Source organism: Dermacentor andersoni, chromosome 4 (assembly GCF_023375885.2).
Source record: "Dermacentor andersoni chromosome 4, qqDerAnde1_hic_scaffold, whole genome shotgun sequence".
In the NCBI taxonomy this organism is placed as follows: Eukaryota; Metazoa; Arthropoda; class Arachnida; order Ixodida; family Ixodidae; genus Dermacentor; species Dermacentor andersoni.
In genome coordinates, this window is record NC_092817.1 from 196,613,717 (window position 1) to 196,627,972 (window position 14,256).

The window sequence follows — 14,256 nt, forward strand, 5'->3', positions numbered from 1 at the left end:
GTACAAATGTCCCCTTTATAACGATTACGCCTCCCTGTATCACCACATGGGCGTGCCCCAACGTGAAGGTGGCCCCGCAATTACCCAACCCCACACCCAAGCAGTGGGAGACCGTACTGACTAGTTTGGCATGCGCGTGGAGATCAGCGGCGAAAAGCGAAACAAAAAGGAGGAGAAGGGCGGGATACTTTAGAGGGAGGAGGGTGAGTGTTTTTGTCACTATAGCAGCATCCAATCAGTGTGTGCGCTGCACTGAGTGCAGGGTAGCAGCGATAGCGCACTCCTTTTTTTTTTTTTTTTTTTCACTCTCTTTGTTGCATTTGGTGTGTGCACGTCAGGATCTCGTCGTGTCGTAGTTGTCCTCTGTGCACGTGTGTTGTCGGGCTTTTGTCACCATGGCGTCGGCGGCATCTTCAAGCGGTGTGAGAAAGAGGCATGTCTTATCGCTGGAGACGAAGGAATGTGTTATAAGGGACATAGAAAGTGGGCTGGAGAAGGTGTCGGTGGCGGCCAAAGACGGCGTTTCCGGCGCAAACGTGTCGACCATATACAAGAACAAGGACAAATTGTGGCAGAAACTGCAGCAAGATTCGTCTTCCCTGTCATGGAAGAGAATACGTGCGTCGAAGTACAAAGACGTGGACGCTGCGCTCTTCATATGGTTCTGTTAAGTTAGGGCTCGGAGCATACCAGTGAGTGGCCCCTTGCTCCAACAAAAAGCCAAGTCCCTTGGTGCTGTTTTAGGCCACGACGACTTCAACCCACCTAGTGGATGGATCCAGCGATTCAAGGATTGCCATGGCATCAGCTGCAAAGTGATGTGCAGTGAAAGCGGTGACGTCAACGGCGAGTCCATCGCTGGCTTTGCAGGTTCGATAAAGACATGGTGGCAGAGAAGCGACAGGTCGTGTTCATTCTCGACAACTTCACAGCCCACAACATCAAGCCAAAGTTGACAGCAGTCAAGTTAAAGTTTCTGCCTGCCAACACGACTGTGAAATGTCAGCCGCTCGACCAGGGTGTCATCGCAACCGTAAAGGCACTTTACAAAAAACACATCTGCGAAAGAGTTTTGCTGAGCATGCAGCAGCAGCAGCCTCTTAAAGTGAATTTAAGGGGCGCGATTGATATAGTTGCCGCTTCGTGGTGGCAGGTAAAAGCCACTACAATAAGCAAGTGCTTCAACAAAGCAGGCTTCGTGTATAATGCAGAGGCTCTTGACGCCGATCAGCTGAGCAACAAGGTTGCCGATGAGACAGTAAACACTGACGATGGGTGGTCCGGCCTTGTTGAAAGCAAGTTTGTTTCTACTACATACACCTGCCGGTGAGTCGGAGCTTCCCGTCTGTGAGGAAGTAAGCATGGATGATGCGATCAACGCAGCAGTGTGCGGTAGCACGGAGCTTGCAACCGAAGACGAGTCGGACGACCTGACGTCAGACCCAGATTCCCGTGCAAAGACGCTTTGGGATACCTCAGCAAAGTGAAGATGTACTGCGCAAAGAACAGTTTGAGTGAGAAAGCGCTTCAGTGCTTGAGCCTTGTAGAGGACGAAATTGTTCGAACTGCTGTTAAAAAAAAATCTCCAGGCGAAAATAACAGCATTGTTTCGCTGATGCCGCACTTGTCAGGAGAACTTGGTTTCTGTGCTGTGTTGCAATTGTGTTGCATGTGTGTGGGAGTGAAATATGTAAGAAATTGTGTTTGGAAGGTGGGTGGTCCGTTTGGCATAGGCAAAAGCCAAAAAAAGCATGCTTTGGTTATGACGCGGTACCGCTTGTAGCGCGGATTTTTACAACTCCCGCAACTTATGTTATAAACGGTATACACTGTATGTAATAAATTGTTTGAAAGGTGGGTGGTCCATTTGGCATAGGCAAAAGCCAAAAAAAGCATGCTTTGGTTATAATGCGGTACCGCTTATAGTGCAGATTTTTACAACTCCCACGACTTATGTTATAAGTGGTCTACACTGTATGTAATAAATTGTTTGAAAGGTGGGTGGTCCGTTTGGCATAGGCGAAAGCCGAAAATAGAATTTTTTTAGTTATAACGCGGTACTGCTTATAGCGCGGATTTTTACAACTCCCGCGACTTACGTTATAAGCGGTCTACACCGTATCGAAAAGCTGTATGCAACTGTTGATCTCTCTGTTGCGCCTCGGCAACCAGGCGCATTGCTCGCTCATCATTGGTGAGTTGACAGGCATCTCTCTCGGCGTGTGTTCTCCCTATTCCACTTGTGATTTGATCTGTGGCAAGAATGTCGATGTGTTGCATGGCCGTCGGGTGCTCGAATACGTACTCGAACACGAGCGATAGCTGTGTAGTACACAACGCTGACTAGAAGAAAGCTGAACATATCTTTCCTGTCCCAGCTTTCAGAGCGAAAGTGTGCACCGTGGCGCAGCAGACCACCCAATGCAGACCAGCCAACGCACACAAAGCATGTAAACTGCAGTTGACGAAGCTGCACAAGCTAGGTTTCAACAGCACAGTGACTTACCCATCAATACCTGCTTGGCAAGTGCTTTCTCGGGGTGACTATAAGTACTGTAAGCTGTGATGGTACATGAAAGCCAAGGGTAAATTGTATTCAGGGGCAATATTGAGCAATCATTTCCGGTCGTGCATCATCTTCAAGACATTTCGTACGCCTCTGGGTTAGACATGTGGAAGTAGACGAACGAAAGCCTTTCTGACATAGCGCCGGAAATGAGGAGGAACTGCATGCTGCATTTGTCATGAAGGAGAATGTGATGTGGCGGCCATGGTGTAGATGCGACGCAAGCAGTGCAGGAATGCAATGCTGCCGGAGCGAAATGGATGAAGGTTTATTACGCCCACAGTCCCGCCTCTCTGGCCGTGAGTTTATGCACACTTAGCACCGAGCCCCTGTAGCCCGGCATGCCAAGCATCGGCTACTTAATATCCTTTACTGTAGTTGGCGGTAGTTGTCTGATCGGTCGACGAGCCCAGCGCTTCCATTGGGCCAAGCAGCCGTTGGTTAGGTTGGATACGTCATGCCGGAAGACTCCAAGATTGCTAAAATTTTACCCTGCACTTTAAACGTGATCCGCAGAAGCGCAGCGATCAGTGGACAAGTGGACAAGTGCGCTAGTGGACAAGTGCGCGGCATGCGAGTGCTTCTTTGTTTGTCGAAGGCACAAATGCAACACGCTCGCTTCAGTGAACCCGAACAGCATGCTGCTGGTCAGCCAAGCTAGCACGCGATGCACCCTGTTCCAGCTGATCCAGTTTGCGATAGGCCATGTTCTCTTCCCGCACCAGCCACACTAGACTGTAAAGCGCCTAGTTTCTGCCAATGCAGCGTATATGTGCCACGCATGGATCGTGTCTGAGTTAAGCCGGCCTATACCGCACCTTTAGCTTGGCCACCCCATTGCACTCTTCTTCAAATGGAAGCAGAACGCATTGAAGCCCTGCTGTTGAATGTAGACAACCAGATAGAGAAACCCGGCTGGACTCGGAGAATACTTAGCATTAAAAGACCATCGCGGGTGCACAACAGCGTTGTCACAGCGCACGAAGCAGCTAACAAAGTACACTAACTCTGTGGTAAGCAGACGTGCTGGACCTGTTCGCTGATACACCGGAACGGAATACAAGCAAGAAAAGCAGACAGCGCGGGTGCTGTTTCTCCACATTTTTCACTGTACGTCGCTTCTGCCAGGCGATAATGGTGGCGATTTTTTCAGTTTCGGTATGAAAAACATTGATTTTGCGAGCTCTGTGATGCATTGACCTGTATTTCAAGCTTAAGATTTTGCACAGAGGCTACATGTCTAAATATCTCGAACTGGGCTTTTTACACGGCCGAAAATTTCGTTGCAGTTGGCCTTTAAGAAATGTGCTTATACATGAGTTCAATAAAATGCAATTTCACTGCCGCTGTGAAGGAGTACCAAGAGAATAAATAAAAACTTCCACAGACGCAGGTGGGGAAATTGGTGAATTTCATGTGGCTGCTTGCACACACACCTATCAAATCGTGTGCCGCACACCTGAGAGCCACTGCGAAAGCGCTGTGGCCTCATGTTTCGTATGAGGTCCAAGTGCGATAAGGTCCTATTAAACCCTGCGCACTGTATGCTTTAGGTGTAAGTGAAAGCATGCGAGGGTGAGCCGTGAAGGATGGTGGCGCGTGAGGAGGAGAAGGCAGACAAGAGCCCAAAGCTCTACCTATTAGACTACAGACGCATGCATACTTCTCTCGGGTCAACTCCACTAAGTGGTTTGAGATTATTTGTGTGTGCATCACGTCAAATCACAACAATTTGCTTTATAAAGGCGGGAGTGCACACATTCCAGTTGCATTAAAATAAATTGGGCCTATCTGCTCTCATGTCTATGTACTGTTACGCCTTAATGAAATGCGCACGAGAAGGTTAAAGAACACTTTTTCTGCCCGATTGCTGAAGAGTGAGTTGTGTGATTGTGGTGCACCGTAATGCTGAATGTGCTCGGCCCCCAAAACTATGCCTCTGTGAATGAGCCACATCAGTGTCATGCACAGCTATGTATGTGGAAAAGAAAATTGCCTTCTAGTTTGTTTTCTTGTGTGTGCATTTCAGTCAGCTGTGAATGTACAGAAATTCAGCTACTGACCAATAATTCGACACCAGTAATTCAGAGATGCTTGCTAGATTTTTTTAACAGCTTCGTGGCACTGTCACTGGCCCCATAGACTTAATGTGTAAGGACAACCAAAATTTTGGGACACCTAACAAATTGATGTTTGGTAATTCAGTCTCTGCCTGTGCTACTGTGTATTAATTTGGCCACCTGGCCACCGAGTCTAGCCGAAATAACAATATTTTGGTTTTCATACATCCTGACAACTCCACGAAACCGAAACTAGCAAATCCTTGTTGATATAGCAGTTGGCAATCGCGCCCAAACCATAGGCCAAGGTGTAAAAGCCGAATTTGGGGATCGTCATGGCGATTTCCACGCGTGCAGCATTTGTTCATTTACCTGTTGAATAACGACATGGTCCCGGCCGACTTCAAGTAGCTTCAACTGGTGCCAACCCCATCTGTGATGTCTGCAATGATTGGGGTGGCAATTTAGTGAGGGAAGCACTGGACGCTGACTGTAGCAAAGAAACCCGCGATCATTTGGCTGTCGCAGCACAGTTGATTTCTATTAGTGCTAGGGGAAGAGTCAGTGCAATCAACTGACTGTACTTTTGTATATCTGTATCAACTGCATGACAGTGCTCAAGATACGGACTGCCCAGGTTGCAGGCAGTAGTATGTGCCCGCAGCAGTGCACTGACAAACTTGCATCATACGCTTGAATGATCATTTTCAAGGATACCTCCACTTTTGCAATATTTCACAGAACTAGCACGAGACGCGTTGACATCTGACATCGTTCCCAGCACTGTGCCAAGAATGCCGTTGCTCACCTGGTGCCAGTTTAACTAAAGTGAAAGTATCCCCGAAAGTATTCATTTGAGGGTATGGCTTGTGAGTGGCTGCCTCAGCTGCTGGAGGTGGCGTGTTTGCAACCGCATGGCCGCTGGTTACACGCCAATTATTCAAGTAGGCACGGGTGCCCCCCAGCCCAGCACGGCTTTCTTGAGGGGTGAATTATCCTGGGAAAGAGTTTGCGTCGTGCAAATCCCATCAAACCCTGTGAGCACAACAAAACCCTGAAAACTGGCCCCTCCCGTGGCAACACTTTTCCATATGGCGTCCCACTGCCACCTATAGGTGGGAACGCCCTCAGGTTTGGGAGAAACGCCCCTTTAAAAGCAGGTTGACAGTATCACTACATAAATTAATAAATAATGGCCGAGCTTTTTTTTTTTTTGGCCACTTTGGAAATAAGTTCACTTATTTTCTTGCGAATGTGATATCTTCGACTGCGATTATTCGGTCAATTATTGGTCCCCGCTGAGCCTGAATTACCGGTCGGTGACTGTCGTAAGACGGGCACAACTGCTCATGCGTAGACACTTTAGCATCTTAACAAAAATTCAGGTGCGTTGCAGCTGAATTTTGTGACCTAGAGTGAATGAACCGGTTCTTTGTCTGCGCAGAGGAGGTGTGCCTAAAGCGAGCCCTCATCTCAGAAGAGGATGACCTCGGGCCAATGGGCGGCCGACAGCTGCTGCTGCAAACTGAGGACCAGCTGCTAGCAGACAGCTTTGTGCAACTGGAGCCCCCTCTTTCCGAGGAGGACTACGCCTTCACTCTCGACCAGGCTGAGGGCATCGCTGACCTGTTCGACGACTACGACTTTTCCGACCTCTGCCCCCCGTCCAAGTGATGGCGTGTCTCTCCTTTATGATTCCAACCCACCCCCCGACTCTGTCTGTCTGTGCCGACAAGTACAAAAAAACAGGCGCCGTGCCGTTGCCGGCTCTTCCCCCGGTGACGCCCTTCTCCCCTCCCCCTCTCCACATAGCACTGCCACAGCATGCACGTGCACGCATCGTTTCTTACTTGTGCATAAGTGCAGGTGGCCAACATAGTGTACAGTACTGTCCATGGGAAATCAAACCTGTTGAGCCTATGTTGGGGTTTCTAAGTGATTCTCCGCCACATGTGTGTGTGTGACCTTGTCTTTTGCTGGTATTTGTTGTTTCTGTCTGTGTGTTGAGTCTGTTGTTTGTTTGTTTTGTTCATTTTCTACTCTGCTGTTTTATATTTATGCTTTTGACAGATAGTTTTTAGACTGCGTCCTCTCTTGTTTGAGGATGGACTGTGGTGTTCTTTTGCTTGGCTTTAGTGGGGCGCATCAGAAGAAAGATACACATCAATTGTCTACTCCCTGGTGCTGCCTCTGGAATGAAGTTTTACTAAGTGTATCTTAGTCGTGTTTAAGGAACCCGTTTGCTGTTGATGTGGTGCTGCATCACCGAGTGCTGCAGCTTGGTGGAAGTCTTCATGTGCGTTCCTGTGCTGTGAAGAAGTCTTGCCGTTGTTGCCTTCGAAAGCACACAAGCTCACGCAGCCTACATGTGAAGTTAGAAACTAGCTCGGCTGCAGCAGAAAGCATGAACATTATTATAGCGGAATGTTTGTGCAATTTTGCGTTTCTGTGCTTTTTATTTATCTTTCTTTGGCCACATTAGGGGCATTACGAAGGAGGTTGCCATCTGCTCTCTGGTGATGGTTGCAGAGCCGGGTTGACTCAGTCATTTTAGTCTTATATTTTGTGCCATTAGTATGGCACTGAAACAGGGAAGTTTTGAAAGCTGCAGGTACTTGGTCTTGCTGTTTGGATGTATTATTTTCCATTCAGGGTGCTAATATGACAGTGCAGTCAGCTTACATAGCGAAATGATGGTACTGTCTTTCATCATTGAATTTTTTTTTTTTAGCAGCATGGACATTTCGGTAGGTGACATGGACTTTTGGTTACTGCTGCTTTCAATTGTATAAAGCTTTATTTATCACTTTGTCACTTTAAGATCGGCTGATGGCAGTGCTTCCTTGGTGCTGAAAGATCAGAGTCTTGTTTGTGCGAGCAGGGGCAGGGATTAGGGATTTCCAATGATTCCTTTTTGAGAAGCAGTGACCTGTCACATTGCTGATAAGTCTTGTTCTATAGCTCTATCAGTGCCATCAGCTTACTGCTGCCAAAAAAAATAAAGAGAAGTTTGCAGTCTTTGATTTCAAAGGTACATGAATATTGTGACAGCTGGCATTTTAATACCTCTGGAATAACTCACTTATGAGCAGGCAGCAGTAAAGGAGTCACAGTTTAAGAAGGAGCTCAGAATTTGAAGTCACTATTCACAGAAAACTTGAAAGAGAAGTGAAAAGGCACTGTGTTCCTTTTATTTAGGCTGCTGGCTACCCAGTGAGTTTAGATCAAGTTGGTGCTTCTTGCTTGCTGATAGCGCTGGTACTAGTTAAGGTTTGGTACAGGTTAGGGTTTGTCACCACAGAGATACATCTGCCTTGAAGCTGCCTGTGGGCCTAAGTGATCCCATGGCTCTTGAGACAGAGACCCTTGACGTGTATGCCATAAGATAACTTTCAAAACTACACGGAGGTTGCTGTGTTTAAGTTCAGCTGCACTATGTTTTTATGTGAAGAGTCTATTTCTAAGTCAGGCCTTGTGTGCCATGGTGCCCACATGTGGCAGCAGTTTCAACAGTCATTAATGCAGGCTTCGCATGTGCTCGTGGGATCTGTGTTAACTGGTCCAGCCCTATTGTAGATGTGAACCTGTAAATGAAGCAGTAGTCTGAAAAAGAAACTCTCGTTTATGAGCGCCTTAATGGTGTTTTTAGGACTGTCTGAAAGAACAACCTGACCACCATGTGCTCAGCACTAATGCTAGTTTGGTTAAGGTTAAATTAGTGGTGCATTTCTGCTTGACAGCGTGGAGTTAGCAGCGATTTCCTTTAGCATTGCCATGCTTCATAAGTTAGCATAGCAGCTTGGGCAGTAACTTGAGCTGCTTACCCAACTGTAGCCAGAGCACTCAATTCGATGTCACTTTTCTCTGTGCACTGGGTGCAAACTGAAATTGTTGGTCACACATCAAGGTGTGAGGAATGCTGTAAATGAGTGCATGTAGGAAGATGTTATGCAAGTGTGCTCATAACATAGGTAAACCTCGCTCTCTTCACTTGGCAAATCTAAGTGCTCGGTGACTGCGACATGCTGTAGGAATGGAGGCAGTGCGCTGTGTTCTGCCTCCCATAAAGTGTCCTTTGTCGCAGTACATTTAATGTGCCATCACGCTCTTCTTCAGGTTGGACCTCGGTTGCTTTCCTGCTTTGCGTTAAGAAGGCTGTTAACACTGAAGGTTCACCTATATGACGAGAGACAGCTTGCCATCTGAAAACTTTTGTTTTGCACGTGCAGAGCACAGGGGGCATTTGCAATGGAGTTTCTGGCGGTTCTGGCGGCCTCCAACATTCCTCAGTTTTTTGATGCATCGAGACATTGCCAGCATGGCACTGATATTCTCACAGCAGCCTGGGCTGCATGGCCTTTTAAGAAGTGTTGTGTGCCTTTGCATGAACTGCAGCATGGCAATGGGCGTGTGTGGAATGTGAGGTGTGAGAGTTTGCGGGTGTGCTTGGAGGTACTCGTTCCCCGATCGTATTGTGGGATGGTGGAACCTTCAGAGTGTTCCTCTTTGAGTGTTTGTGTGATTTAAGAAGTATTCCTCGTGCCTGCCCTCCTTCCCCAGTGACGTGTGTGCCGAGCTCTCGGTCGACACTTGTAGGAGAGAAACTGTGAACGTGGGGAAGAGGCTTGCCTATTTTGACATGAAGCCTGTTGTCTGACTAGGGCAATACCTCCAGCGCACCTGTTCTGGTGTGCGATGCGAACTGCCATTACGAAGCAAGGTATTATATTTTGCAACAAGAACTGGTGTTCATTGTACATAGCATGTAACATATATTTTTCACTTTTTGTAGGTATTTTGTGTATGTGTTTGCTATGAAATGTTGACAGGTTTTTTTTTTTTTAGAAGGTTGAATTTGGGTCGTGTGACGCTACACAAGCAGCTGCATGGGCTAGCTTGTTGCTGTTGCCAAATAAAACTTCGTTTTATATACAATAGCTCAGTGTACTTTCTTTTTGTCTGGTGAGGCTTCAGTTCCAGCCAAGGTTTACATTTGAAGGTGTGCTATAGTCCTGATACGTACAGCTTCTGAGTGTACGGGGCGCTGACACAACTTATGAGTACGGAGACTTCTGCACAAGTCAGTCAATCTATCGGAGCTTCATACTGTACTACATCGAAAAAGGAGATGTATACAAAATTATTTGGAGCAATAGGGTGTTTCTGGCTAGTATAAGAACTATAGTGCCTGTGTAATGAATACTGTCTTGTCTGTGGCAGGTTATTAATCTCAACAACTATTTGTGACAGTTTCATCTGCACAAAACTGCTGTGAAGCACTGGATGTGGCAATCTTTCTTGCACTAATTCTGTAGGAATGTTGCCTCCCACATGGAGTATTTCCATTGTAAGTGTTTCGAAGGGGAAAGGTTGCATGGTGCCTAGCTGTGCAGACATGCCAATTCGGACATATTGTTGATATATCAATGAGGACACATTAACCATTGTTACATGGGTAGTGTCGATTCTCATTAAAGTTGCTTTGCCTTTTAAGGTGTTACCAAAGCCCTAAATATTAGTGGGTATGTGGAAGTTGGGTTGGAAGTAACATCTGCTTGAACTGATTGTGAAACTTGGAGCTCTGTTTGGGTGTCTGAAAGCTCCTGTGTGATGAATGCTGAAAGATGTCACTGCAGCACCTTTGCTGCTCTAAGTACACAAGAGAGCCACCTCGGTACATATGCAGCATTCTAGTACTGCTTTGTATTTGGGATTTCTGGCTAACACAAATGGAATAACAAACACTGTAACAATGCAAAACACGTAACATTGAAGAACATGGTGACATCTGCTTTAGGTGGAAGCCATTTCATGCACTACAGAACATTGCCATGGGCTCTTAAGTCATTACTTTGTGATCACACATCAGTGGCGCACCAGTCTGTCATTCATTGAATGCGCTAAGCCCAAAGTTAAAATGTAATGCTGTCTTAAACAGACTAACACATAACATAACGCTGGAGTAATGGCGGCACAAAAGCAGGGGACATGTATAGATATCGGAGCAATTGATTTCTTTCAGGATCAATGGTTTGCTAACACAAACTGTGGGTCTTACAGACCGAGAATGGTAAAAGTGATGAGTTTGGTGGTATCTGCCACCACTCAATTTCAAAGTGGGCGTTCATAATACTCATATGTCCATCCATGCAGTATTTTATACATACAAGAACAGCCTTTAAAATTTTATGCTCTTATGAGGCAAGAGCGGGGGCCCTTCATACGCTGGTACGTTGAATAATGTATGACTGAGCTGTTGTGTCGCATGTTTGGAGGTGTGGATGAGATTGCAGAACTCGTTGCACTTGAGTGCGCCCATCTCTGTACTCGTTGCATTGGGCCTTGTCATCGCATCGCATCGCGACATCGCATTCAACAAAGGCAGCGCATCGACGCGGACCGTTACAACCTGCGGCGAAGGGAAGTTGAGTATGCACCAGGCAACAGAGTATGGGTGTGGACCCCTGTGCGAACGCACGGCCTGTCCGAAAAGCTTTTGCGCCGTTATTTCAGCCCCTATCGAGTAGTTCGCCGCATCAGTCCCCTGAACTACGAAGTTACGCCAGAAGGACAAGTGAGCTCATCACGATGTCGGCGTCACACAGAAACTGTACATGTGGTCAGACTGAAGCCATATTATGACAGGCAGTGAATATTCGACCAAACATCTTTTCTGTGCCATATACCACTTTAGTATGGACAACTGCTTGTGAACAATTTCGTCGCTTTACGCATCACGATGCGTTTTGGAGGGGGGATAATGATACAAGGCAGAAACATTTAAACAACGCGCGCAGGTTCGTGTGCCCCTCCTCAAGACGACAACGGCGTATTGGAGGAAAAGACGACGAAATAATGGCACGTGTTTTCGCCGCACGCACTCTCATCGCAGGTGGCCGTTGTCGGCGTCTACAAGAAGAAGACTAGGTGAAGCGACGCTCGAGAGAGAAGGCCTTCCTGATCTCCCGTTTAGAACGCGGCAGTGCTTTTTATTTACCCCCAGGGCACAAGTTCGCCCACAATAAATAGTTGTGTTTGGATTCCCTTAACTGTCCGTTACAATATATATAAGTTGTCACGGATGACATTGGTTTATTTACAAGATGTTGAGGGGGTGTATAGAGACGAGATTGGCAGGCAGTCAGGCATTTCTTCGTCTACTTCTACGGCTCCGCCGCGCAGCGTAGCTATATATATATATATATATATATATATACACACACGCATACACATACTAGTACACATAAATACCCAAGAAAGTGGATGGGGAAATGGCGCCGCGGTAGCTCAATTGGTAGAGCTTCGCACGCGAAATGCGAAGGTTGTGGGTTCGGTTCCCACCTCCGTCAAGTTGTTTTTTCATCCACTTTAATTTCCATTAATTTATCGTTTCTTTATTTCATTTATTAAGCACAAGTAATTTCCCCAATGTTGTCCTTGGTGTCAGTGTTTGTTGGCTTCTCATGATATGACTATATATGTATATATATATATATATGGGTAACTTTTTAAAGTATGCAATATATAAATACAAGAAACTGAAACTTTCACTGCAGCTGTTCGAAAGAAACAGCTTCGCTGGAAATCTGGTCGTAATTCTCCAAGGTCTCGCACATCTGCTGTCTTTTCCTTTGTTGTGAACATTGCGAGTAAATCATGTTGATAGTATTTCGTTGCGTATAACCCCGACAATACTATTACCTAGATTAGCGATGCATTTATGCTGTATGCTTAGACATGCATGAACTACAATTCTTTGTTTATTGATTAAATTTGTTTGTTGCAAATGTGCATTTGTTAGGCGTGCTGTAATGCTGCTACGGGGCGAGATCGGGGCCTCTGTGAGGCACTCGTTGCCTTTTGTTCCTGCATCTTCTTGAGATTTTATGTACCTGCAAGAAACAAATGCGAATTCAAATAATCTTTCGGGCTCCCATGGTTCACCACGTGTGATCCCTAAGTAGGTATATGGCTGTTAAACATAACTATAACTGACAGAAGCATTCCCAAGCTCTTTCACTTATTATTCTGACAGCAATTATATGGACTCTCTAGGCGCATCTTTGTTGTCGTCGTCGCTGCCGCCGTGCACCATCGCCGCGCGCCGTATGCTGTATATGGTAGCGAAAGTGCGAGGCTGAGCCGGCGATCGCGGCGCAAGGGAGGAAAGCGGGGAGGAAGCGCGCCATCTTCCGTCGCGCACGAGGAACGGCGGGGAGGGGACGTATTGGGGGGGGGGGGGGGGCGTTGTACTTCGGCAGCAACTGCGCATGGCGTGGCCGCGCGCGTTCGCACAGGCTTCGTCGTGAAAGCGATTAGCTTTGGAGGTACAGCCTAGGTTGGCCGACGGCTCGTAGCTATGCGCGTGCTGTGTTCTCGCCGCTCAGTTTGCGTTGAAGCGATAGATAACACGAAGGTCATTTCGCTCGCTGCTGCGGCCGCGCTTCTTTACGCAAGCATTTTGACATCGAGCGTCCACGGTCATCGAGTAGGATGTGTGCGTGCTTTCCTCTGCGCGCTGACACCATGCTTGTTAATTTATTTAGTAAGCGAGTATATACAAGTTTATACGGCCAATAAAACTACTGTGCTTACTTATTATGGCTGTCTACTAGTTTGCAATTTGCTATCATAATCGATGCTTCGCTTCTCGGGCGAAATTGTGACATTTTGCAATAGTAATTCGATATATATATGAGAGAAAGAGAGAGAAAGGTCACATCGTTGGCGGTGTGCCCCCCCTCCCCCTGTCTATAAATAGTTGGTACGCCACTGCCGCGTACTCTCTACCACAATTTAATGAAATGGCATACAAAACCTGCTTCACACAGGTGATGTGCCCGTTCGCGTGGTTGACAGCGCACTTTTTCCTTTACTTGCTTATCCCTCAGCATATTGTCAACTATCGGGTACATGCGACCTATCTTACGTTTCGCAGAAAAACAAACACCGATTCCGTACATTGAACCGACGTTCTTAAGCTCACGCGCCAACTTGTGTAAGTGCGGTACTACTGCGTCTTTTTCTTTCTTCCTCTAATTTAGTTTTACCACAATGCGTTGGCGGGCTAGTTGGTGCGAATCCATGAATACATTGTTTAGCGCAAAACAACAGACCCAAGAAAGCCTTGTCCTGTCGTCTTTCTTGTTTCTGTTGTTTTGCGCCAAACACAGTATTCATAGTTTTACCATCTTTGTCATTTATGCTCTCGACGCCTCGAACCATACTATCGCACACAGATGGAATAATAACTTCAGGGTAACTCGCGTCCAGTAAACGATTGACCTAATCAGAAAAAGCACATATAAGAACACTTCTTTAGTGCAGCATTTAGGATAGTCTTTAGCCTTCTTCACTACCTTAGAATGACCGGATTTATAGTTCAAGATGGGCTTAACAGACCTGGGATTATATTTGGAGCACACATGCGATTTTTACCCAACGTTAATCTCAAGCCTAGAAAGTGCAGTTGATGATCTTCAGGGACTCCGAAAGTAAAATCAAGGCCCATTCCACGCTGCCTGAATACCGTCATAATTTCATCAACACACTCGTGGTAAATTTCACTACTAATAAATATAACGAAATCATCAACATAGCTGAAAACGTTACTGAAAATGTTAGCAAGGT

At 46.5% G+C, this 14,256-nt stretch overlaps 1 protein-coding gene across 2 annotated transcripts in view; it reads left to right on the plus strand.

Annotated features, from left to right (window-relative positions):
• Positions 1-9,563, plus strand: part of LOC126530528 (transcription factor E2F2-like) — a 42,970-nt gene extending 33,407 nt beyond the window's left edge. For both annotated transcript variants that reach the window (XM_050177797.2, XM_055070635.2), the window contains exon 7: positions 6,071-9,563. In XM_050177797.2, the coding sequence (XP_050033754.1) occupies positions 6,071-6,300 (230 nt within the window). In that variant the 3' untranslated portion in view covers positions 6,301-9,563. The remainder of the gene's footprint in view (positions 1-6,070) is intronic.
• Positions 9,564-14,256: the final 4,693 nt, after the last annotated feature.